General features: G+C 42.5%; 2 protein-coding genes across 4 annotated transcripts in view; one reads left to right on the top strand and one right to left on the bottom strand.

Moving 5' to 3' along the window:
* The window catches only part of AXDND1 (axonemal dynein light chain domain containing 1), a gene marked incomplete at its 5' end in the record, with an annotated part of 55,511 nt that extends 53,144 nt beyond the window's left edge, over positions 1-2,367 (top strand). The window contains one exon of the mRNA XM_080647806.1: positions 2,174-2,367. Coding sequence (XP_080503932.1) covers positions 2,174-2,259 — 86 coding nt within the window. The 3' untranslated portion in view covers positions 2,260-2,367. The remainder of the gene's footprint in view (positions 1-2,173) is intronic.
* Positions 2,368-5,413: 3,046 nt separating this feature from the next.
* On the bottom strand, positions 5,414-19,227 carry NPHS2 (NPHS2 stomatin family member, podocin). Of its 3 annotated transcripts, none has more exons than XM_080647627.1 (8): positions 18,881-19,227; positions 17,326-17,429; positions 15,627-15,699; positions 14,499-14,581; positions 11,091-11,294; positions 8,894-8,949; positions 7,487-7,565; positions 5,414-6,349 (listed from the first exon to the last, which is right to left on the bottom strand). In XM_080647627.1, exons 1-8 carry the CDS (start codon positions 19,158-19,160, stop codon positions 6,071-6,073), a joined length of 1,158 nt encoding a protein of 385 aa, XP_080503753.1. In that variant the 5' UTR covers positions 19,161-19,227; the 3' UTR covers positions 5,414-6,070. The 3 variants fall into 3 exon arrangements, with proteins under 3 accessions (XP_080503753.1, XP_080503755.1, XP_080503754.1); XM_080647629.1 differs by having other exon boundaries at positions 5,456-6,491; XM_080647628.1 differs by lacking the exons at positions 7,487-7,565; positions 8,894-8,949 and having other exon boundaries at positions 5,462-6,349.
* Positions 19,228-23,584: the final 4,357 nt, after the last annotated feature.

The raw sequence follows: 23,584 nt of genomic DNA, 5'->3' as shown, positions 1-23,584 counted from the left end.
GAAAAAAATAATGTCTCCAATTATGGAAGAAAAATTAAATAAGTTATGATACATTAATATACCTGAATACAGTAAAATGGTGCTTACATGTTATAAGACATGACAAATTCTTGTAACATATCAAATACAAGAAATAAATTATAATGCTATTTTATTTATTTATTTATTGTCTAAAGTTTTATATATGTCTCCTTTTTCCCTGATTAACCCCGCCAAGCCATTCCCACCCCGGGCAAGCCCCCACTGCCCCAGCGTCTGTGTCCATTGGTTATGCCTATTTGCATGCATACAATACTATTTTTTAAAGCTAGAAAAAGGCCAGAAGTAAATATACCCAAATACTGACAGACATTGTTTCTGGAATTTTATGGGAAATTTTGTCTTTATTTTTGTGTACTTGTTGGATTTTCTGTGATGAAAATATCTCCTTTATTATACTAAATGGAAAAGGCATTTTGTTCTTTTTAAAATATATGTATTTTTATTGATTACAGAGAGGAAAGGAGAGGGAGAGGGAGAGAGAGATAGAAACATAAATAATGAGAGAGAATCATTGATCAGCTATCTCCTGCACATCCCACAGTGGGGATCAAGCAACCTGGGCATGTACCCTTGACTAGAATTGAACCCGGGACCTTTCAGTCTGCAGACCAATGCTCTATCCACTGAGCCAAACCAGCTAGGGCTTGGCATTTAGTAGTTTCTTTTCTTTTCTTTTTTTCTTTACTGATTAAGGTATTACATATGTGTCCTTATCTCCCCATTGGCCCCCCCGCTCCGCCAGTTCTTTATTTTTTTACCTCTAATGAGTGCTATAATATTCCCTCAAGCAGTTCTCAATATCTCCAACATTGGAGACTGATTTTTTATTTTTGCTGTCATCTTCAACCTATGGTCTGTTCCCAGGACAACGGATGGGAAGCTCTGAAAAGTTTAGGGGAATTGGCTCCTATGTAAGGCAGTCCCCATGCTATGCAGGTGACTGGAACATTTTCTCTAGAAAATCCTAAGTTAGACATTCCTTTGAGTTAGCAGACAGCTCTGGAGCAATGTAATACCCATATGGCATATACAATATCATATCTGTACGAGTTAGTGCAGGCAGACCACTCTTCTCCTGAGAGTTGTGCAGTGAAAGAATGGAAGATTCTATACGGTAAAGGAAAAAGCCTTGTGCGTGCCAAGTAAAGAGAAGATCTGGACAGAGTAGGGAGAGATATTTATTTTTGTTTTATATCAATATTTTTAATAATTTTGCTCTGAGCTGTGAACGAAGAAAGGAATCGAGAGGGGTGTTTACAAAGCTGAATCTGAACTCAGTGAAGCCCATGATTAGGAGTGGGAAGATACATTTAAAAGCAAGACAAGGGTTCGAACAAGGTGACCAAGTGTGGGATCGAGGTGGCAGTAGCCAGTCAGAAGGATTCAGATTACGAAGTTTGTGTCATGGAGCAGCCAGACATAGCAGGTGTGATGGCAGAAGGCCTCCTGTACCCATTCCAAGGATAGGGCTTGTGTAGGGTCTGTGTTCAGGAGGCTGGAAAGAAAGAACAGGGTTACAGGGATGGATCTGGCAGGATTCTGGATACTAGCTCTATTTGAATATTTTCTCACCAAGCTTGGGGTGTGTACAAGATGGAAGAAGAAAATGTTCTTCCTCTTTCTCTTCTCTCCTTGACCACATGGTCCCCTTCCAGGACCCAGACTTCAGGCTAACTGATTACACTTAAACTTTAGGAAAATGCATTCTGAATTCCAATATCAAATTTAGAGTCAAATTTTGGGCACAGAATGTGTTGGTAGCTTAGCAGTTACTCAGGCAGAATAGAACTTTAAACTTGCTTTGTAGCCCTGGCTGGTAGCTCAGTGGTTAGAGCGTTGGTCCACGCACCACACACTGGAGGGTGGTGCGTCAAGGGCACATACCTGAGTTGCAGGTTCTATTCCTGGTTCTGGTCAGGCTGTGTGTGGGAGGCAACCATTTAATGTGTTACTCTCATATCGATGTTTGTTTTTCTCTCCCTCCCTCCCTCCCTTCCATTCTCTCTAAAGATCAATGGAAAAAGTACCTTCAGGTAAAGGTAATTTACAAAAAAATGCTTTATAAAGTAAAAAGTATTTAGTAAATATGAGATCGTGTTAGTGTAACATTCTAATTGCTTTTGTCTTTCAGAGGCACGACGCAAGGAGAGTTCTTTGAGCAGCAAATCCAGAATCCGGACTAAATCCAGTAAGGGTAAACAAAAGCCGCATCCCTAGGATGCTGGGCATCACCATGGCTCCCCTACCTGAGTGCACCCCAGGCATCTCTGTGCTGTTGAGCTGACACTGTGCCTCAACTGAAGGACTTCCATTGCAATAGCTATGAGAAAAGCCACGACATACCACACAAAAACATTTCCTTTAAAAGTCAGAGTGACGGCTGTAGGGAATCAGTGTATCAGTTTACTTCCCAGATTAAAAAGAGCTTGTGCAAAAGTTTGCTAACCTCCTCAATTATTTCCTACCAGAGGTCTGTGAAAAGTGTCTGTTTTTGAAGAGAAGAATGACAAATAAAAAGCATTCTTTTTCAATTTAAAAGAGAGGATCCTGATATTACTCGGAGGTTTCTGCATCATTTTCAAATTTCTTATGGTTTCAGGCATTCTTATGGTTTATCTGATTTTCACAATAACCCTATAAGGTAGGTGGGGTCATACTGTTATCCTCATTTCTCCAAAGATGAAACTGAAGCCCTAAATAGTTATAAGCCTCCCCCTAGGTCACTGAGCTGATCGGTATCAGAGCCCCCAGCTTGAATGGGTGTCTAGATTGTTTGACAATGGCCATGGGCCATCATTGTTCAAACGGTTTCCTTCACAGAGGCCGGTGTTGCTGAAGGTTCACCCAGAATCTTCATTCTTTGCTTTTATTGCCTTGGCTCACATATTTGGTGTTCCTTTGGATTTATCTCCTGAAATTTTAGACCTTTGCCTGTTCCTTAAGCCTCAGACAACCCCACCCCGACGCTAGAACCCGCCTTATTTAAACCAAACCCCTGGCCAGGCCTGCCCTGGCCATCATCAAAGTGTGTATGGGATGGGTTTCAGAACTTCTGAGCCTACTGGATGGTTCTTTAGATCTGGGGGAAGAAAACATAAAATTTTTCAGACAGTTGGCTGTGTTCATGGTTAAATGAAAGCCAAGGCTGAGACTAACAGGTACAGTTACCACCTGACGGGCATACCCAGCTGTACCCTTTTGCTTTCCCAAACAGATCTTGGATGATCCTAACAAATTTAGGTGGGACTTAAGAATTCTTTTTTTTTTTTTTTTTAAGACATAGTAAACTTTATTCAGACTTTCGGATTCACAAAAATATGGAGGAGGAATTCGCATTTTCAACATGGCAACAAAGAATTCTTAGTTTTTCAGAATACTTTTTGTTAACGTCAGGGGTCTTAGGAATTATTAAAGGTCCATACAAGCCATTGTTACATTGTCACCCTGGCATTCACTTCTCACTGTTCCATTCCTGGCTCTGGTTTTACCTGAACCAGCATGACCCTACCTCCTTTTTTCATTAGTCATTCCAACATCTGCCAACCCAATATCAAGAACCATCTATAGCCAAAACCGGTTTGGCTCAGTGGATAGAGCGTCAGCCTGTGGACTGAAGGGTCCCAGGTTCGATTCCGGTCAAGGGCACGTAACTTGGTTGCGGGCACATCCCCAGTAGGAGGTGTGTAGGAGGCGGCTGATCGATGTTTCTCTCTCATCGATGTTTCTATCTATCCCTCTTCCTCTCTGTAAAAAATCAATAAAATATATTTTTTATAAAAAAAAAAAAAAAGAACCATCTATAGGGGATGAAAAGTGACCATCTTGATGTCATCTTAACTTCAATCAACAGTACACTGGAATGGGTACAGGCCAACACAGTGGTAATGAAAAATTCTTCCCGCTTCAGGAATGCTCTAATTGCCATTGGCCCTTTAAATGGGCTGGGCCACCTATGACGGTGCCCTGGCTGGTGCACAAAAACAAACTGCAAAGCCTAATGGATTAGACATTCTAGGAAATCACCCAGGAGTTTACCCCTTTCCCATTCTGTCTGCCTCATTAGTGCTTGCTTTCCTCTCTTTGACACCATACTCCTGGCTTGGCAGATTTCATTACTGGCCTTTGGCTTACTTGGATTTGACCGCCTTTTGGATTCCACACTTTCTATTTTGGCACTTGAACATGGTTTAGAGCAGCCGTGGGCAAACTACGGCCCGCGGGCCGGATTCGGCCCATTCGGCTGTTCTATCCGGCCACGGAGCCGAAAGAGCGGAGGGTTCTCTTGCTCTCCCCTCCGCTCCTTTACTTTGAATTTATATTAGTTCACACAAACACTCCATCCATGCTTTTATTCCGGCCCTCCGGTCCAGTTTAAGAACCCATTGTGGCCCTCGAGTCAAAAAGTTTGCCCACCCCTGGGCTAGAATGTATGGTTATCCCAGTGTGGATGGAGGTGATGAGATGGCCTAGAGACATATGACAGAGATGACCCTGAGGTTGGCCTCGTGATGCACTGCTGTATTAAACTGCTAGGGAGTTTTTGTTCTTTTTTAGAGGACAGAAGGATGGCAGAGGGTAGGAGTATTGGAATGATTGAGAGATAATAGGATAGGCAAAGCACCCTTGGTTTGGAGCCTTGTCTGTTATTTAAACATAGTGGGAAAACAGCCTGTCTCCAACAGATAAAATGCTAACAAAATTTCTAGGTCCACTGTTAGGAGCTCAGAATACATTTCTCTCTGAAATAATGTTCAACAGGGTTTTATGGGATAACATTCATAAACAAAAGTCCTTTACCGGTATTTTTATGCCAAAAATTTAAAGTTCTCACGGGCTAGCAGGAAGACATCTCCAATAATAACATCAGATAACATGAAAAGTAAAGAGGCACTTTGATGGAGAGAAATCACCAACTCGTGAGCACTGGGGTAGCTACCACCATTTCTTTCTGCTACAGCAACATGGGAAATCCCAGGGTCCATCTCTATCATATGTCTCTTCATAATGATTTTTAATCATTTTTTTGTAATGTTAGTAATGTTTTATAATGTTACTGATTTTTTAAGTTTATAAGAAGATTCACTATATATATTCTTATTTACTTAACTAATTTTTTTTCTATAGATATGTATTTCTAATTGTATAGGCAAGTTAATAGAAAATAAGACCAATTATATAAATGTATTCGTATTAGGGAATACATACAAGAAAAGAATACTTCAAAGTATGTATAGATCACATAATGTTACTGTTTGAAAAATAAGCAAACTGGTCAATTCTATACTGAAAATACATTGGCCCCATATTTATAGTGATGCTTCCTCCGATTTTAAGCAACATGTATCAGATAAATGTTTTTGTTCTTTTATTTCTGTATTTCAAAAAGGAGTCTTTATAAAAAATAATTCCTTTTAAATTCTTTATTTATATTTAGCCCAACTATATCTCTTTTACTTTCATTCACTCAGAGACATTTAAGTGTCACTGTAGTGCAGGTATCAGGATTAGGAGTGAGGACAATGGGGTAGATTGTACAAGGTTGAGTGTGGTCGGGGGAGAAGGACTAAGATGTACCTTTGAGGAGTTCATAGTATAGTTGGAGAGAAGCCTGCATGTTAAGTACAGGATTATACAACACAGTGTGATAAACACAATGACCAGGGCTTGTAGAAAGGGCCGTGGGAGCAACAAAGACCTTGCCAAAGGGGCCAGAGGGCACACAGCAAAAAGGACATTTGAACCACATCTAAGTTTAGCCATATATGGACTCAAAATTCTTCCCCAAGTAGAATGTTGGCTAAAGCTCTTTCCCATCATTACTCTGACTAGATGATCTACTTAAACTTGTTGTATCTCTTCTTGGTCATTACAGGATTTCACTGTCTTCTCATGCAGGTAGGTTGCTGCATTGCAACTTCATACATTCCAAGGGCATTCTATCTGGCAACCAAAGAAAGAGCAGGAAGTGAGAACACTCAGGGATGTGGCTGTTACATGGCAGGCTCCCACATATGATCCTTCGCCCCTCTTATAACATGGGAGAGTCTTTCTTTCTAGGATTAAATGGTTCAACAGGTTTGGAAGGATTTGGGAAGGGGATGCTTCCTTGAGTTCTGTTGCTAGGAGAAGACACGAAATTTAACATGTCAAATGGCAAAGGTATAACCACAGTGGAAGGTTTCTCTGTGAACAAGGATTGAAGAGTGTGGAGGTATCGAAGCTGAACAGCAGCTGGAGTGCCTGATAGAATCTCAGCTGCCATTCTCAGGGACTCGGAGGTGGCTTTCTCCCCTTCTGCAGCGATCATCTAGAGAACAGACGTGAAGAAAAGCAAAGTGAGTTCCCTTCTTCGTTCCTTGATAGTTTTAATCACTATTCAGCAAGCATCTATTATGTGGCAGGTTCTGTGAAGCATAGAACAGACGGTCTTCGTTTTCAAGGATCTTGCTCTAGGGAAGACAGATTACACTATTAATTGTAATTTAAGGGCAGAATTTGTTGAGGCAACAAATGGCAAGTATAGTGAAGGGTTTGGGAGTTATGTCTAGTGGGCCTTGAAAGATTAAAAGGATTTTGCCATATACAGAAAAGGTTGGCCAATATTCCAGGCAAAAACATGGAATCCTGAAAGGGTAATTCCCAACTCAAGCAAAATGAGTGGGAAAGCCTTTCAGAAGGAAAAAACACCCATCTCACCACCTAAATGCCACTTTAAAGTGGGCAGAGAGGGTTATATACCATTCTGCCCAGAAGACCATCTTCCTCCCCGTCCTCCTCCACTTCCCCTCAGTTATATCAACCTTCTATGTGGTTAGGGGTTTTTCCTGTTCCTTAAAAGAAATCTGCCTCCCCTTCAGTCCTCATTTTCCTCTTCCCATTCCACCCACACAAGTCAGGAGTTGCTGGCAGCCACATCCTTGCTTCTCACTGGCATGTCTGAGTAGAGGCTATGGGTCGCACAGCCTTCTCTTGGCTCTGGTGTTGAGGAAACTGGCCCCTGAGCATGGGTGTCTCTCCAGAGCTTGTGCAGAGCTAGGGAGACAGGTCTGGGTGTCATTAACCTATAGGTGACAGGTGACTGATATTACCCAGGACAGATGCCAGCACAAGAGAAGAAGGATGAAGTGTGGTGAGATGCCTTTAGGGAGAGAGAATGAAGACAAGACTCAAGCTGGATGAGATGCTCACTGTTACCAATGGCCTCAGAGAGAGGGAGTAGGGGGAGGAGACGTTGCATTAGTCATTTAGGAGCTACTAGCACACTAGCGATTTTAATACAGTTGGTTGGAGTGGGGGGCACAAGCCAGATTCCTCCCAGGGCCTGGACGAATGGGAGGTGGGGAAGCAAAGGGGAAATGCTCTGCATGAGCAGGCCTTCCAGATTCTCCAGTGCTCCTCAAAGAACAGCCTCGGAGGGCAGATGGCCTGCTCAGTGCTGGCTCACCCGCACTCGGGCCTGTCTCTGCGCTTCGGCTTCCACAGCCAGGGAGTGCTGAAGCCCGGCCGGCAGCCTCACATCCTTACTGAAAGAGAAAGAACGTGGCCAGGTAGGTTTGCGGCACTGCTCTCGGCAGTCAGCTTCCGTACAGTCTTACCTCCTTCCCTACTGTTGTTTCACAGAAAATTCTGGTTAACAGAGTGCCATCCCTAGATCCCTGGGCAGACAGTCGGCTAAGGGGGTGTCTCAAGGGTCAGTGCCTTATTGCAGATTTTTATTATCACTGATGCTACAGTAGAGCTATGGTTTTCTCTTTCCATGGAGAACAAATTTTGTGTTGATGGATTATGTTGCTTTTCCCCCCACTTAGTTTAATCTAAATCCCAGCTATTAAATTAGAACAATGAAAAAAAGCCTTGAAGAACCACGTTATTAATAATAAGAATAAGGGAAGTTATCTAAGTTTATACAAGAGAATTGTTTTGAAAAGCACAGAACTGACCCAATAAGAACAATACTTAACGTATTACAAAAAAGATACAACATTTTACCTTTACCCTGAATGCAACAGTGAAAAATACATGGGTAGAAAACACCCGGCAATTCCTCAGAAAGTTAAATGTAGAGTTACCATGTGACCCAGTAATTCCACTCCTAGGTATCTACCCAAGAGAATTGAAAACATGTTCACATAAAAACTTGCACGTGACTGTTCGTTGCAGCATTATTCATAATAGCCCCAAAGTGGAAACAACCCAGATGTCCATCAGTCGATGCGAAGATAAACAAAATGTGGTCTAGTCACACAGTGGAATAATATTCAACCATAAAAAGGAATGACGTACTAATTCATGCTTCAGCATGGGTGAACTTTGGAAACATTATGCTAAGTGAAAGAAGCCAGACACAGAGGCCACATATTGTATAATTGCTTTTATATACAATGGCCAGAACAGGCAAATCCAGAGAGAGAGAGTGGTTATCAGGGCCTGGGGAGGAGGGAAAATGAGGGGTTTCTGCTAAGGGCGCAGGCTTTCTTTTTGGGGTGATGAAAATATTCTAGAATTAGTTGGTAGTGACGGTTGAACCACTTTGTGAATATACTAAAAACCACTGCATTGTACTTTAAAGTGGTTTAAAAGGTGAGTTTTATGTTATGTGATTTTATCTCAAAAAATGTTTTCATTCATACAGAGAAAATGAAAGTAATTGGCCCAAATGTCACAATGTTTGTGTTATGTTTATGAAATAATAGGTATAGGTGTTTTTTCTCTTTTCTCCCCCAAATTTAGGCTATTATGGCTATAGTCATATAATCACGCAATGAAAAATAACTTATCAAATAAAAATTTTTAATAAAACCAAAATATTTCCATTTATCATATTGTTCTTCCCAGTTAGTTTCCTACCCACATTTCTGTTCTCTCCACTTTGATTCCCCAAATACAGGTCACTGAATCCAAGGCGACCTGTAGGGGAAGAGTTGAGATGTCAGTGACAACCTCCAGGTGGTGCTTGTAAGTGTCCTTACAAGAGGGAAGCAGAGGGAGATCTGACTACAGAAGAGAAGGCGATGTGATGACGGAAGCAGACAGCGGAGTGATGTACTTTGAAGATGGAGGAAGGGCAGCGAGCTAAAAAATGCAGGCGGCTGCTAGAAGCTGAAATAGGCAAGGAAACGGATTCTCCTTTCAGAGCCTCCATTGGGCACCAGCCCTGCTGACACCTTGACTTTGGCCCAGTGAAACTAACTCTGGACTTCTGGCCTTCAAAACTGTTAAAGATTAAATGGATGTTGTTTTAAGCCACCAAGCTTGTGGCAATTTGTCATAAAAGCAATGGGAAATGCTACAGATGGCTTATTTGTTAAATCTGTTTTAAAATGCATTTATTAGAAACCCAGAGTCTGTAGTCTCTCTCTCAAATAACAGGTGTTTTCAATGACAGGTGCTTGCACGGCCTTCCTGTTGGTGGCATCCATTTCCCCGACGTCCAGTCCCAGGAGGCGGGAGAAAATGAACTGTAAATTCTGGAGAAAAATGGACAAGGCATGGAGCTCCACATGTGGGCTCATATTCTTTTCCTTTTTAATTATTTCTGATGATTTCTTAGTTGTTAGATAACTAGTAAGCATAGTGCATTGAGAAACCTGAGAAGATTGACTAATTTGGGAGTTTGGTGAGAGGAAGGAATGTTGAAAAAGCCGTCACAGAGGAGGTGGCATCGTAAAGAACAAATAGGATTTTGCCTGTGGAGAAAGGGAAGTATTCCATGCAGAGGAGACAGCCTAAGAGGAGGCAAGGAAGCCGGCGGAATGTTAAGGAGGCTGGAGTATCAGATACAGCCTCCTTAACAGCCTCCTTAATGGGGGAAGGACAGCAAGAAGTGAGGCTGCAACAGCTGGGCTGTTCCCTCACTCAACCAAAGAGCATTATCGGCTGCTGTGTGATCGCCCTGTGCCAGGCTCTGAGACAGAGAGATGAATAAAATATGGCCCCTGCCATACGGAGTTCATAACCTGGAAGACAAATGTATAAATACATAAAATATAATTCAGTGTAACAAGGCAAGCTTGGATGTCAAGAATCTGGACTTTATCCTTTAATGGGGAGGGAAGAACAGGAAGAGCGGATGAACGGGGACAGAGGGGCGGGGGCACACTTGAATGGTTTTTAAATTCCAGAGCAACAACTCTTCTGTGTCCCTCTTGTTATAACTTTTCCTCTTTTTAGCATCTCTTATTTACTGAATTCTTCCCTTTATTTACAACCAGGATGCTAAACTCTGTTTTATCAGTAACAAGTGGGACAACTTACAAACATTTGGGTACTTCATTTTCTCCGATTAGTCTGCTCAGGCCCCATCAGCACAATTATTATCAATGCCTTTGGTCCTTAGAGCCTCCTTTAGGAGGTCCCCCTTTCAGCTAGTCATGATTCATCACCCCCTAACTCAGTTCTGTGCCCCATGGCCTCATGACAGGCTCTGTCACTGGTGGTAACTACCACTTGACTGGTCAGTTTTCTGGAATCCTGCTTTGTTCTTGCCTCTCTTCTTAATACCTTTCCCAATCTTGAGAGGCAGTTCTGGCCCTTCTCTCCCCGCACCGCTCCCCCCAATTCCAAATCAGTTAAATCTAGATGACTGGGAAATTAATCATGTAAGGGTCTGTGACATCTTTTTATCTGAAAGTCTGATTTGAACTTATCATTGTTTAACTTTTGTTTCCCCAACTAGACAGCTCCCAGGAGACATTACTGACCATCTTGGTATGCCACCAACCTTTCCCATCCAGCCCCCATCCTCACCCAGCCAGCTCCCACTCCTACCACTTTGTGCTATGTGGGCACTTTACAATGAGTCTGAAGCTGCTGGAGTAGGGTTGAGAGCAAATACTATGGCAATGACTGCCTAACCCGCACCACACTGGTGACTATGATTGGTTCAGGGTCAATGTGATAATCTTTACTTAGCCATCAGTTTCTTAAGGGGTAGCACCTTCAACAGTGAAGGCCTGGCACATGGCAGAGTCTATAAATGACCAATGAAGAAAATGAATAAAAGATAAAGATAAATTTCAACACATTCCATGTTAAATTTACTGAAGTACCTTTACATCTTGGGCGATGCTCTTCCTCTCTAGAAGAATTTCAGTGAGGGATCGATGTGCTAGCAGACGCTTCATGGTGGTTTGCACGAGGAACTGAATAGTTTTGGACACATGAGCAAGGCTTCTTAGGAGAAGAGAGGCATTTTCTATTCGGTAGTAGCAGATGGCATCTATCTCCATTATAAACATGTCTTTGGTCACAACCTACGCAGAAAAGAGAGTGTGGCTGACAGGCCTGATTCTTGGACTCCTTTCCCATTCAGGATTAAAGGAACTGGAACTAAATGTGTCCAAGGGGAATTTTCTCAAAGGAAGATTTTAGCAAGAAAAAAACCAGAGTAGTTGGCCTACCCATTATTCAAAATAGACATGTTTCTGAAGATTAAGGAGTTTTTATTAATTACACCAAAGCACTCACAATTTAAGGGAATCCTGTTGTAAATATTTTTGAAAAAAAAATTAGGAAGAATTTTCTTACATGAAAAAATCAGTCGTTTATCAGGTCTTTTTAAACTGATGCCCCCAAAAATGTGCTAAAGAGAAGCATGGTTTGGGAAACAAGCACGCGCATGCTCTGAGTGCTGGGTGTACACTAGAGGGCAGGCTGGTAATGCACGCCCAGTGCCCTCACAGACGCATGTGCTCAGCATTTCCATGTTCAGACCCTTCACAAGGACATATTATAAGAATTTAGCTGCAAGGATGTTATTCACAGTATTGCTTACTGTAATAAGAAATTGGAAACAACCTAATGTCAACAATAGGGAACTATAAATTGTGGTACATACGTCCATACACTAGAATGCTTTGTGTCCATGTAAAATAAAAGGGTAGCCCTGGCCGGTTTGGCTCAGTGGATAGAGCGTCGGCCTGTGGACTCAGGGGTCCCAGGTTCGATTCCGGCCAAGGGCATGTACCTTGGTTGCAGGCACATCCCCCGTGGGGGGTGTGCAGGAAGTAGCTGATTGATGTTTCTCTCTCATCAATGTTTCTGGCTCTCTATCCCTCTCCCTTCCTCTCTGTAAAAAACCAATAAAATATATTAAAAATAAATAAAATAAAATAAAATAAAAGGGTAGAAACGTAACTAATATATGAAAAGATGACCACAAAAATTGTTGGGTACAGGGGGTAAAGGCATGAATGGGGGTGGTTGGGGGGTAATGGGGGAATAAGGACACATATGTAATACCACAGTCAATAAAGAAATTTTAAAAAGTTGTTGGGTAAAAGAAAAAGTCAAGCTAGGCCAGATGGTGTGGCTCAGTGGTTGAGTGTCAACCCAGGAACCAAGAGGCAACGATTTGAAAAAAAAAAAAAAAAAGAGAGAGCTAAGGATTCAATTCTGGTCAAGGCGCATGCCCGGGTTGTGGGCTCGATCTCTAGTAGGGAGCGTGCAGGAGGCAGCTGATTGATGTTGATGTTTTTCTGTCATTGATGTTCCTCTCTCTCTCTCTCTCTCTCTCTCTCTCTCTCTCTCTCTCCCCCTCTCTCTCTCTCTCTCTCCGTCTCCCTCTCTCTCTAAAAGAAATCAATTAAAATATATTAAAAATAAGTCATGCTACTATGGAATGTATGGTTTGATATATATTCCTATCTGTAAATATAACCACACACATAGATAAGTCTGAAAGGATATATTCCAAAATATCTACATCTGTCTATAGGTAATAGGATTAGGGGTAAATTTTATTTTTCTTTCTTACATTTTATTATGTGAAATAAGCCTTTAAATATATATACTTTCTGTTTTTATTTAACAAAAAGCATAAGAAAGATCTTCAAACTGAAAGTGGGGGACAGTTAGGAAAGGCTTATAAATCTAAATTACTAATAGAAAAAATCTAGGTGTTACCTCTACTTCTTAAATTTCTTATTTGTGGTAAAATACACATAACATCAAATTTACCATCTTAACCATTTTTAAGTGTACAGTTCAGTAGTGTTAAGTACATTCATATTGTTGTACAACGAACCTCCAGAACTCTTTTCATCTTGTAAAACTGAAACCCATTAAGCAAGAACTTTCCATTCCTCTCCCCAACCCCTGTAACCTCCCACTCTACTTTCTGTGTCCATGAGTTTGACTACTCTAGGTACCTCATATAAGTGGAATCATACAGTATTGTCTTTTCATGACTGGTTTATTTCACTTAGCTTAATGTTCTCCAGGTTCGTCCATGATATAGTAAGTGTCTGAATTTCCTTACTTTCCAAGGTTGAATAATTTTCCATGGTAGGTATATACCACATTTTGTTTATTCAGCCACTGATGGACACCTGGGTTTCTTTCACCTCTTGGTCATTGTAACTAATACTGCTATGGACATAGATATATAAATACCTCTTCAAAATTTTGCTTTCAGTCTCTTGGGGTATATACCCAGAAGTGAAATTGCTGGACTAAATGGCAATTCTGTTTTAAATTTTTTGAGGAATTGCTGTACTGTTTTCCACAGCAGCAGTACCATTTTACATTGTCAGTAATAGTATACAAGGGTTGCAATGCCTGCACTTGTTATTTTGTGGCTTTTTTTTTTCCTTCGCTTTGGTAGCCACCCTAATAGATGTGAGGTGGGATCTCATTGTGGTTTTGATTTGCATTTTTGTAATGATTAGTGATTTTGAACATTTGTTCATGTGTTTGTTGACAACTTGTATATTTTCTTTGGAGACGTGCTATTTCAGTCTGTATTATCCAGATCTCTCCAGAGAAATAGAATCGGGGTGTGTGTGTGTGTGTGTGTGTGTGTGTGTGAAAGATATTTTAAAGAATTGGCTTACACAATTGTAGAGGCTGACAAAAACTCATGCTAGCCCAGCTGGTATGTCCAAAATCTTCAGGAGAGGTCAACAGGAAACTCAAGGAAAAGTTGATGTTGCCGCTCCAGCCTGAGAGCAGTCTGTTGGCAGAATTCTCTCCTCCTCAAGGGGAGTGCAGTCTTTCTCTTGAAGCCTCCAACCGATTGGGTGAGGCCCAGCCACGTTATAGAACGTAATCTGCCTTACTCAAAGTCTACTGATTTAATATTAATCTTATCTGAAAGTACTTTCACAGCAACATCCAGATGTTCCTGACCAAATATCTAGGTACCATAGCTTAGTCAAGTTGATACATAAAAATTAACCATCATAAGTCCTTTTTTTGTTGTTGTTTGTTTTCTTGTTGAGTTGTAAGATTTCTTTTTATATATTAGATATTAACCCTTTATCAGACATGTTATTTTCTTCCATCCCATAGAGTGCCTGTTCTTTCTGTTGATTGTGTCCTTTGATGTACAGGAATTTTTTCATTTTAATGTAGTCCATATTTCTATTTCCCTTTTCTACTTTTGATCCTAAGTAGTCATTTTGCCCTAGACCAGCCATGTAAAATGTAGAGAAAGCAAATTCCATCATTTGGCTTACCTCATGAAAGGGAATCTCCAAGGTTTGGAGACGAAGGTCAACCTTGTGGTAGGTATCCAGGTGGGGCAAAAAGAAGAAAAGACCTAGAAGAGGGAGAGGAGAAAGTTACAGGTGAATGGCTAGCATGGAGACTGTTTGGGGTTCACTTTTGGGCGGGGGTCAGGCTGCACATTTCATTGTTTTTCTTAACCTGCAACTACACACAGGCCATTGGGCAACCCCACCACTACCCCTATAGTGTTTGTTGTTGCTAAGGTTACTATATAATTTGTTGTTCAATCCGGAACCCTTTTGAGAGTGAAAAGAGCACAGTTACAACCGACTCCAGGACAACAGGCATAAACAGAGATTATCCTTGGCAAAATAGGCTGTATGATCACCTTGGTCTGTTGATTATGAATCTTCTAACTCTGATTTATGTCTAGTCTGGTCTCTATTCTCTACCTTTTTCTGTAGAGCTGGCTTGGAATTTTGGACCCTTTCCAATACATGCACTGCGGGACTTGGCTCCTTTTCATGCCTTCCTGGCTCCCTTGGCTCTCCAGATCCCAACTACTAGGCCTTTCAGACTAACCATGCTTCTGTCAGTGCCCGTCATCAGCTTGGACCTCTGAACATCAGCTCCACTGGACTTTAGGCCCTAGGATTCAGAAACCATGTCTCATTCATGTTGATATCTCTGGTAGTTATATAGTATGTGAAATATAAGAAGTGCTCAATCTGTTTTTCTTCAATCCCATCAACTAAAAACCAATGTGTTACCTGGTTGCTGAACTTTGTCTATTTCCCATAGTTTGGTCTGACCCTCTAGACTTTGAATCACAGAACTCTGGCCATACACACATTCTACTAAAACTCGTGCCTGGACATGGGTTCTAAGCCTACCTGTTACTTTGGCCAGCCTGACCCTGGCATTTAGTTCTCTGAACCCATCTCCTCTTTTGGTTATTGTGACCTGGTAGTAATGCTCTCTGAAGAATTTTTTAATAAACCATGTTACAAGTACCAGATTGGAAAATGGAGATATCATGAATCAAGTTATTTCATGTAATCTAAGGTCCATATTACAAATATGCATGGATTAAAGAAATTGGCAAGTCTATAGGGGGTTAAAAAACTGTTCCTTACCAGGGCCTTTGGCTCTCCCAGGAAGCAGATGTCCCAGTCGAAATATAATTACTCTCTCATATTCTTGTACAACCTAAAAGCAAATTTAATACTTTTGAATCACTCCAAGAAAGAAAAAGAAAGTCTTCAAAAGGCCTTCACATGAGAGTAATTCTAGGTATCAGGAATCTTTTGTTTTGAGAACGAAGAAAAAACTTGCTATATAGGTTTCCAAAATCTACATTTAGTAAGTATATAGTTTCAGAAACCAATAAAAAAAAAAACTATATTGGCCATGTTCATTTTTGAGCCCATGAACAGAATTTTGATTAAAGAGCCATGATTACCTAAAAAAAAAAAAAAATGCTTCCACTAATGTTCAACAGTCCCTGACTCAAAGAAGTCAGAGAATGTTTTCCACAGCATGTTCAATCTTGTATCTTTCTGTGTCTTCTGCATGATTAGTTTTTATATGTATCAATTAACAGTTATTTAACAGAAAGAGGGAGTATATTTTAATATCACTTCTTATATTTTGTTTCAAACTGTGAGAAGTATCGCAAAATAACACCTGAATCTTCTACCTTAGGACATTGGAAATAGAAGAGCAAACTAAACCTAAAGCAAGAAGAAAGAAGATAGTGAAGATTAGAGTGGAAATAAATGCAATAGAAAGGGAAAACCAATAGAGAAAAATCAGCAGAACCAAAAGTTGGTTCTTTGAAAACATCAACAAAATTGACCAATATTTATCTAGACTGACCAATAAAAAAGAAGACTCAAATTGCTAAAACCAGGAAGCAAAGAGGAATGATACAGGGTCATCACTACTGTCCTTAAAGAAATAAAAATATTTTAAGAAAAATACTATGAACTATACACCAACAAATTAGATAACTTAGATGAAATGGACAAAATCTTATAGATACACAAACTACCAAAACTGACTCAAGAAGAAAAAGAAAAACGGAAAAGAACTAGGAGTAAGAGATTAAATTAGTAGTTTAAAAATTTCACACTAAGAAAAATCCATGGTTAGATGGCTTCGCTGGTGAATTCTGCCAAACATTTAAAGAAAAAATAATATAGGTTAGTCACAAGTTCTCCCCCATCCTGGCCACTAATTTGTTCCCAAGTATGACTGGCAGAAGGGCAGGCACCCTCCCACATCACTGACCTTACTGGGCATGTATCTAAACTGCCTTTGTCTAGTCCCATCCCCCATCAATCAGTGGGGAACAGACTTGGAGAATGTTAAAGGCAGCTTTTTGGCAAAGCTGTATAAATGGCATGCCTATTATATGTAGTCTATCTAGTCTTCCCTTTTTCCCTTTCCTGTTAAATAATAACCAGGTTATTACAATGGCATCATTTGTGTTACAGAGTGCAGATGACCTAGGTGTGGTCCCTGTCTTGAAGGGGCTCTCCATGTAATCGGAGAGATGGGGTGTCAACAAATATACATGTGGTAAGTGCTACAATGGATGTGGAAGCAGAATGACACAAGAGTGCGAGGAAGGGAATGACAGTCCCGGGAAGTCAAGGAAGTCTTCACAGTTACATGTGAGCAACGTCTTAAAGGAGTAGGTGCTCTCCCAGAAGGTGAGTGGGGAGGGCATTCCATGGGGAGCAGACAGACACCCCTTATTGAAACACAGAAGTAAAAGTGGGCATATTGTGGTTACTGAGAGGCTACAGGAAATTACTTAAAGGATCTCACCTTTATGCAGAACCAGACAGAAAAAGGGAAGGTCAGGATGATGACGAGCAGGGATGAGAGGACAAGAAGCCACTCACAGGCCCCTAACCCAGAAGACTTGGTACCTTAAAAAAAAAGAAGTATATTGAAACTTCACCATCTTCACTGACTAGCATGTGTTGTCCAGTCCTTGGTTTAGGGTCAGAACAGTTGTAGACTTCTGTGGGAATATTAGAATAAGCTGGGTATCAGGGAAGTCAGTCCACAGGGCTAGGTATTGTCTGTGTGAAGGGCCATGTGGGCCTATGGAAGGCGGAGCAGGCCCCTGATGACTGTTTCCCAAACATTTGACCAGGCAATGTTTTCTCCAAGGAAATTATGTTCTATGGAATTGGTTTCTCATGTAATCTACTTTGGAAAATGCTGCTCCATTAACATCATACTAGCTTTTTTTTTTTTTTCTTATTCTTCCTTAAGAGCAATAACAGTGTTATTGCCATGTTTAATTAGTAAATAAAAATATTTCACTTACAGTGGTAACCATGCCAAGTAAAAACAAATAAACGCACATACAGACAAAATTACATTTTATAAGTGAAGAAAGGCCTCAACATTCCTTCACACAGTAATTAAGGATATGAACAGAAAACTAATATCTATACCCAAAACCTAACTGAAAGCTTTGCTCACAAAATATTCTCTTGGAATCAGTTCCTTGAATATCCAAGTTGTTTGATTTAAGTGACTAGTGAACCATTAAATGTTAAAGTAGGAAGAGCCTTTAGATATGACATAGTCTGAGAATCCCCAGCATTTTGGTAAAGGGAAGTGCCTTTTCGTTTCCCCTAAATCTTAAGTAGCCTGGAAGGGGGAGGGTGGGCTAAGTGAGGCAGAGGAGTGGATGTTGCTGCCTCTTGCTCCCCTTCGTCCTGGGAGCCACAGAAACCTCCCAGACAGGGGCTCCACAAGGCCGCCTCATCCTCCATGAGACTTCTCATCCATTGCTTAGGGTCCTAGGCAGTCACTTGATAGCTGGAGACACCGAATGAAGCCGCACGGATGAAACTACTTGCCCAAGGCCACAGCTGGTTGGTGGCAATGCTGAGATTTAAACTCGGGTCTGCTTCCTCTACTTCTAGAAAACTGATCATCCCAAAGAAGCTTTAAATGCTTTTCCATAGGATTGAAGGTGGGGATGAGGATGGAAAAATAAGTTGCACAGTTGCCCAGAGCCACCAGCTCATGCATATCTTCACTTAAATTAGGTGCCCATAACCTCTTCCCTGGCCATAAAAGCCAGCTGCATGGTTTCTTCGCCTGTGCGTTGGGCCCTAACCTAGACCACACTCCCTCCGACCTCCCATTCTTGACTGGCCCCTGAGACCAGCGGTACTTAGTTGTTGTTATTTGTATTTCTTCGGATGCATCTGGGAGCGGCCCCTTGTGGGGGGATGTCTATCCGGCTCTGGCCTCGGTGGCTCTGGGCATGGTGGCTCATTCCACTTTATCCGACATCCCTTGGGTGCCACTTGGAAAGGCCGCTCTCCCTCCCGGGCCCCGGACCTGCCCGCTGTACCTTCCTCGGGCCGCTCGCTCTCCAGCGGCGCCATCACCTCGGCGCCCTCCTCGCCGGAGCCCCGCACCTCATCCACGTCCACCACGGTGGCGGCCACGGCGGCTGCGGGCGCGCGGGCCTCCCGGGGGCTCCCTTCCCGCCCGACGTCCCGCCGCTCGCGCCCCGCATCCCGGCGCCCGCGGCCTCCCCTCTCGGCCTTCGCCCTCTTGTTCTCCTGGTGGGGGGCCCCGCCGCCACTGCCCCGGGCCTCTCTGGAGGAGCTCCGCGCCCTCCTTTCCATCCTCCGAGCGGCCGGCCGGGAGCGCGGTCCCTGCAGAGTGGCCTGCGGTGTGGCCCTGGGGGACGGTCTTGAACGTGGGCGGGGGCGAGGGGTGGACCCGGGGCGGGTCGCCTGGCGGGGGCGAGGGGTGGACCCGGGGCAGCTGCCTCTCAGGGGAGCTAGAGACGCGCCCGCCAACGGGGTGTGACCTCCCACGGTGAGTGTGTGCGGCCCGCGTGCCGGGTCGCGGTGTTTAAAATGTGTCTCCTGGGGACGATGCACCTGAAATGCCGGCGCAGGGGCCGTGAGGGCGCTCTGCTCAGGGGCCTGGGCGCTGCGAGCGAGCGAGCTCGAGGGAACAGAAAAGCCGTCCAAGTGGGGTAACTGGAAGGTGAAATGAGAAACTTCTCCCCAGGCCCGTCCTCCCGCCCCCGGGGTCCTCCCCAAGCCCGTCCTCCCGCCCCCGGGGGTCCTCCCCAGGCCCGTCCTCCCGCCCCGGGGTCCTCCTCAAGCCCGTCCCCTCCCCTCACTGACTTCACGTCCTGGCCCTGCTCTTCCTGCGAATGCTCTGGCTGGCAATGGTGTTGGCACTACTCTTGGAGGAGTTAGACTTTAAAAGGTGGAAAGGACGTCTTTTGGATCTCTGTCCTCTCTCCCGCACACACTGACGTTTTATTTTTATTAATGTGTTATTTTTACTAGGGCTTGAGCCTGTTGATGTGTCATGCTCCTTGAAGGGTCTTAGGAGGGAAGAGATCCGATTAAACTTCCGTTTTTAGGGGAGGGACACTGCTGTCCCTGACCAGGCCTGTTCTGCTTCCTGGCTGAGGGCAGCAGCTCTGCTTTTCCGAGGTTCCCTGGCAGCGCTCCATCGGGCAGCAGACCCCACCCGGAGCGGCCACTCTCTCTGCCCAGGAACGTGGGACAATGAATAAGCTTCTCTTTTCCTCTCTGCTCATAATCTGTTTCACGCTGAATTCGAGGTTGGTCTAGGTAACCCTACAAACTCCAGATTTATGATTCTACTCAAGTAGCTCAGATCGCATGATGGTAGAAATAACGTTCACTTATCTTTCTTTTTCAATATTTGAATTTACACAGCAGTAGCTTTTTTCCTCTCTCAAAAATCTTCCTGGAGAACGAGAACCTGAAGTAACACCAAAGGGTTTGGAAAAACCATGCCACTACTTTCTTCCATATAGTCCAAGTTTAGGCTTCTGAGAATAAAGTAATTAAAAGATTAGTAATAAAGCAAGTTGAGTAGATGTGGTTTTTACTCTCTAAACCTTTTTATTGCCTGGGTTCCCTAAGGGGGGGGGGGGGGCGGCAAATGTTTCCTCTCAGGTGCCTGCCTCAGTGAACGTTCCTGCCGAGAGCAGCACAATGAGAAAAATTCTGAGGCGGCATTTGGCCCACAGAGGGAAAAGTATCATGATTATTTAGTATTCGCTCAAATTCATAGCTGCTGTTATACATAGCTAGCTTATCATCCTGTAAAGATTTCCCTGTTTGAAAAAGTATGAAACTGTTGGTAGCGCTTACTGATATTTTTTTCTCAGCCTTGGATTGTTACAAATTAATTCAATCTAGAGCCCCAAACTCGAACCAAAATTTTACCTCAATTTTCACTCCAAGAATTGGCAAGATATCTGGATAAATGATGCTCTCGAAACTGTACCCTGTCTCCCAATCAGACGGAGGGATTTCCTGCAGAAGAAAAACTGTTTGGAAAAGGCCCTGCGTTGGGTGTCTGTTTTCAGTCTCTTACGCTGTATGACCACTGACAAGGTACGTAATAATTTCTTCACTTCTTATAGCCTTATTTTAACAGCAATCGATACAGGCACCTGCTTGTAACACAGGCCTGTTGGGATTATAAATGACAATGATGCTGAGAAAGTGCATCGCATTCCATGGTAAAAAGGTCAGCACAGCATCTCTGAAAGGTGCGGGAGGTGGGGAGTGCTGAGGCAGCAACATGAGTCTCTAGCTCGCTGGCCTCATCGACTCTTAGGATGTTGCTGTTTTCTTTCAGATTCCTTTTTAATTAATGTTGGCCATCCCTTTGTTGAAAATATTATATGTAGACATTTTAAAACTCTTAATACTTCCCTTCTTGTTTGGATTTGTTAAGAGACTGACGTATGTGCGAATGGGGTTATTAGAAGAAGGGGAGGAACAATTAAATTTGTTGACTTTTGGGTTTGTTTCCGAGACAAAAGGTCATCAAAGATTTCAAGGCTTTAAAAATTATACTTATTTCACTTATTGTTTTGAAATGTTATATCCATTTGGATAAATAAAGGAGTGAATATTGATTTATATGAATTACTTAATGAAAAGGCTGGAATTCATTGTCACTAGATAAAATTGCAAATCTTATTTTAGAGCTGTAAGAAACTAAGGAGACTTAAATTTGACTTTTTTTTTCCTATTTGACTTTGACTTCCTCGGTTTGTAGATGGCGAAGAGACCAACCAGGCGTGCACAGCAGTGGCCCAGGAAACTGATACCGATGAAAGCTGGGTCCGAGGCTTTGCAGTGGAGATGGCTTGGATTCTGGAAATATCTGAGATGGAGAATCAATAGAATTTGGAGACTACATGGGGTCATGGGAGGTGGGGTGGGGACTTGAGAAAGATGGAAATTTCTACCTTTATAGGCAGAGCAGTTGGTTAAAACTGCAGGCAGCTGTCAGAGCCAGTTTCCCTAATTGTACTGACCTCAAGCATCTGGGTTGCATATTTGAAAGTTGCTGAGAGAGATCTTTAAAGTCCTCATTACAAGGAAAACGGTTTTGTAACTATGTATGAGGGTGGATGTTAACTAGATTTACTGTGGTGATCATTTTGCAACATATGCAAATATGGAATCCTTATGTTGTTCACCTGACATTAATGTTACATAAGTAAAAAATTACACTTTAAATGGGGGAAAAAAGCTTGAGCTTCCACAAAAATAATTTCATGTTTGAAATGGCTACATGAAATGTCTAATCAAGGATTTTTAATGATAAGCTCTTTAAATTTTTGTTACTGTTGATGAGAAACATGTTCACACAATTAAAATTTTTTAAACTTATGTATTTATTTACCCGCTTTATTGAGGTATAATTGACATTAAAATCGTATGTAATACATAATATCAAGTAAGGCCAAGTGCTCTTAAGAAAAATCAACCAGAGTAAGGGAGTGAGAAGGGGCTGCTTTAAATGGAGTATAGGAATAACACTTTTGTTTAACCTCTATGACATTGGTTTCTCAACATGTGGTTCCAGAGCAGGTGGATGGGACAATGTGTTTTTTTCAATCCTCACTCATTCCTCAGTAGGTTTTTCAAAAGAGTCATTCTTGTTATGAGGCATATATTAAAGCTTCAGAAGCTTAAGCACACACTCTCTCTTTCTCTCCTTACTGGCTGTCTTCTAAGGCAGGAATGTTGGTGGGAGCACTGCAGTTGAAATACACTCCCCAAAGCAAGCAGGGCTGGGAGGCCAGGTGGAGACAGTTAATTACAGAAGAAAATGGGCTCTAGTCATCACAATAGGCAGCAGGGTGGAAAACACGTTGGTCTTGACTCACAGGCTCTCTGGTTGTGGTTAATTGTAGGATCCAAGGAGTGAACTTAACAACTCCGTGTAACAACAAAAAGCAAAACACCAAGAAAACACAATTCTAGGTCTGGGAACAGAGGCATCACATGAGTGAGCGACATGACTTGTCACCCCATTCACAGAGCTAACTCAGATCCCAAACCCGGAGCCTCTTGAGCGTAGCCCAGGTATTCCTAAGGAAGGATGTTGCTGAAGCACTACCTCAGTACTACAAACCTTTGTCCCAGCCTTTCCCCAAAGGCCTTGTGATCCCTTATGGATAACTGCTCTGGAGAAAAGAAAGTACCCAAACTGCTCAGAGACTATCACTAATTTCTGGTACCAAAATGTCATGGTTTGCCATGAACATTCTGCGCTTATATAGGGGTTAGGTGATAAATAACTGAATTCTGGCCCAAGTTTACCTTTGGGTAGGGCTGGTGGTACTGAATGCATCTTACGGTTAGGTACCCTATTTGACAAGTGAATAGCTGAAATAGGTCATCTTAGCAGCTGACAGAATTTCTTCATTGCTGAGTTCACTCATTGAGTAAGGGCTAATCTGGTAGAAAATGCCAACTGGAGTGCCAAAATAATACATCAAAAGCATTACCACATCCCCGAAGAATTGCAGAGGTGAGTGTCACCATCAATGGTGTGACAGATGCCAGGTGTGACCGTTCCCACCTCATTCCCATTCATTTCCTGGGTTAGTCACCACAAAGGACTGCCCGTCATGGAGAATGAATGATAGTGCATTATTGTAAACCCAAGTGAGGACTCCAATTGTAGGGCCTCTTCCAGACGGGGTCTTCTTATTGAAGCAACCCAAACTGCCCCTGACACTTGGTTT

This window comes from Plecotus auritus (assembly GCF_963455305.1).
Source record: "Plecotus auritus genome assembly, chromosome: 12".
NCBI classification, from domain to species: domain Eukaryota; kingdom Metazoa; phylum Chordata; class Mammalia; order Chiroptera; family Vespertilionidae; genus Plecotus; species Plecotus auritus.
The sequence above is the reverse complement of the archived record's forward strand: the minus strand, read 5'-3'. Positions and strand labels throughout refer to the sequence as shown.

What these genes read in the sequence shown, in the direction of transcription:
- NPHS2 (XM_080647627.1), bottom strand. Translation starts at nt 19,160, where the DNA reads ATGGAAAGGAGGGCGCGGAGCTCCTCCAGAGAGGCCCGGGGCAGTGGC. An exon ending in GAGCGAGCGGCCCGAGGAAG is followed by an intron (nt 17,430 to 18,880) that starts GTACAGCGGGCA and finishes TTTTTTTTTAAG; the next exon opens with GTACCAAGTCTTCTGGGTTA. An exon ending in AAAGTGGAGAGAACAGAAAT is followed by an intron (nt 7,566 to 8,893) that starts GTGGGTAGGAAA and finishes TTTCTCTTTCAG; the next exon opens with TAAGGATGTGAGGCTGCCGG.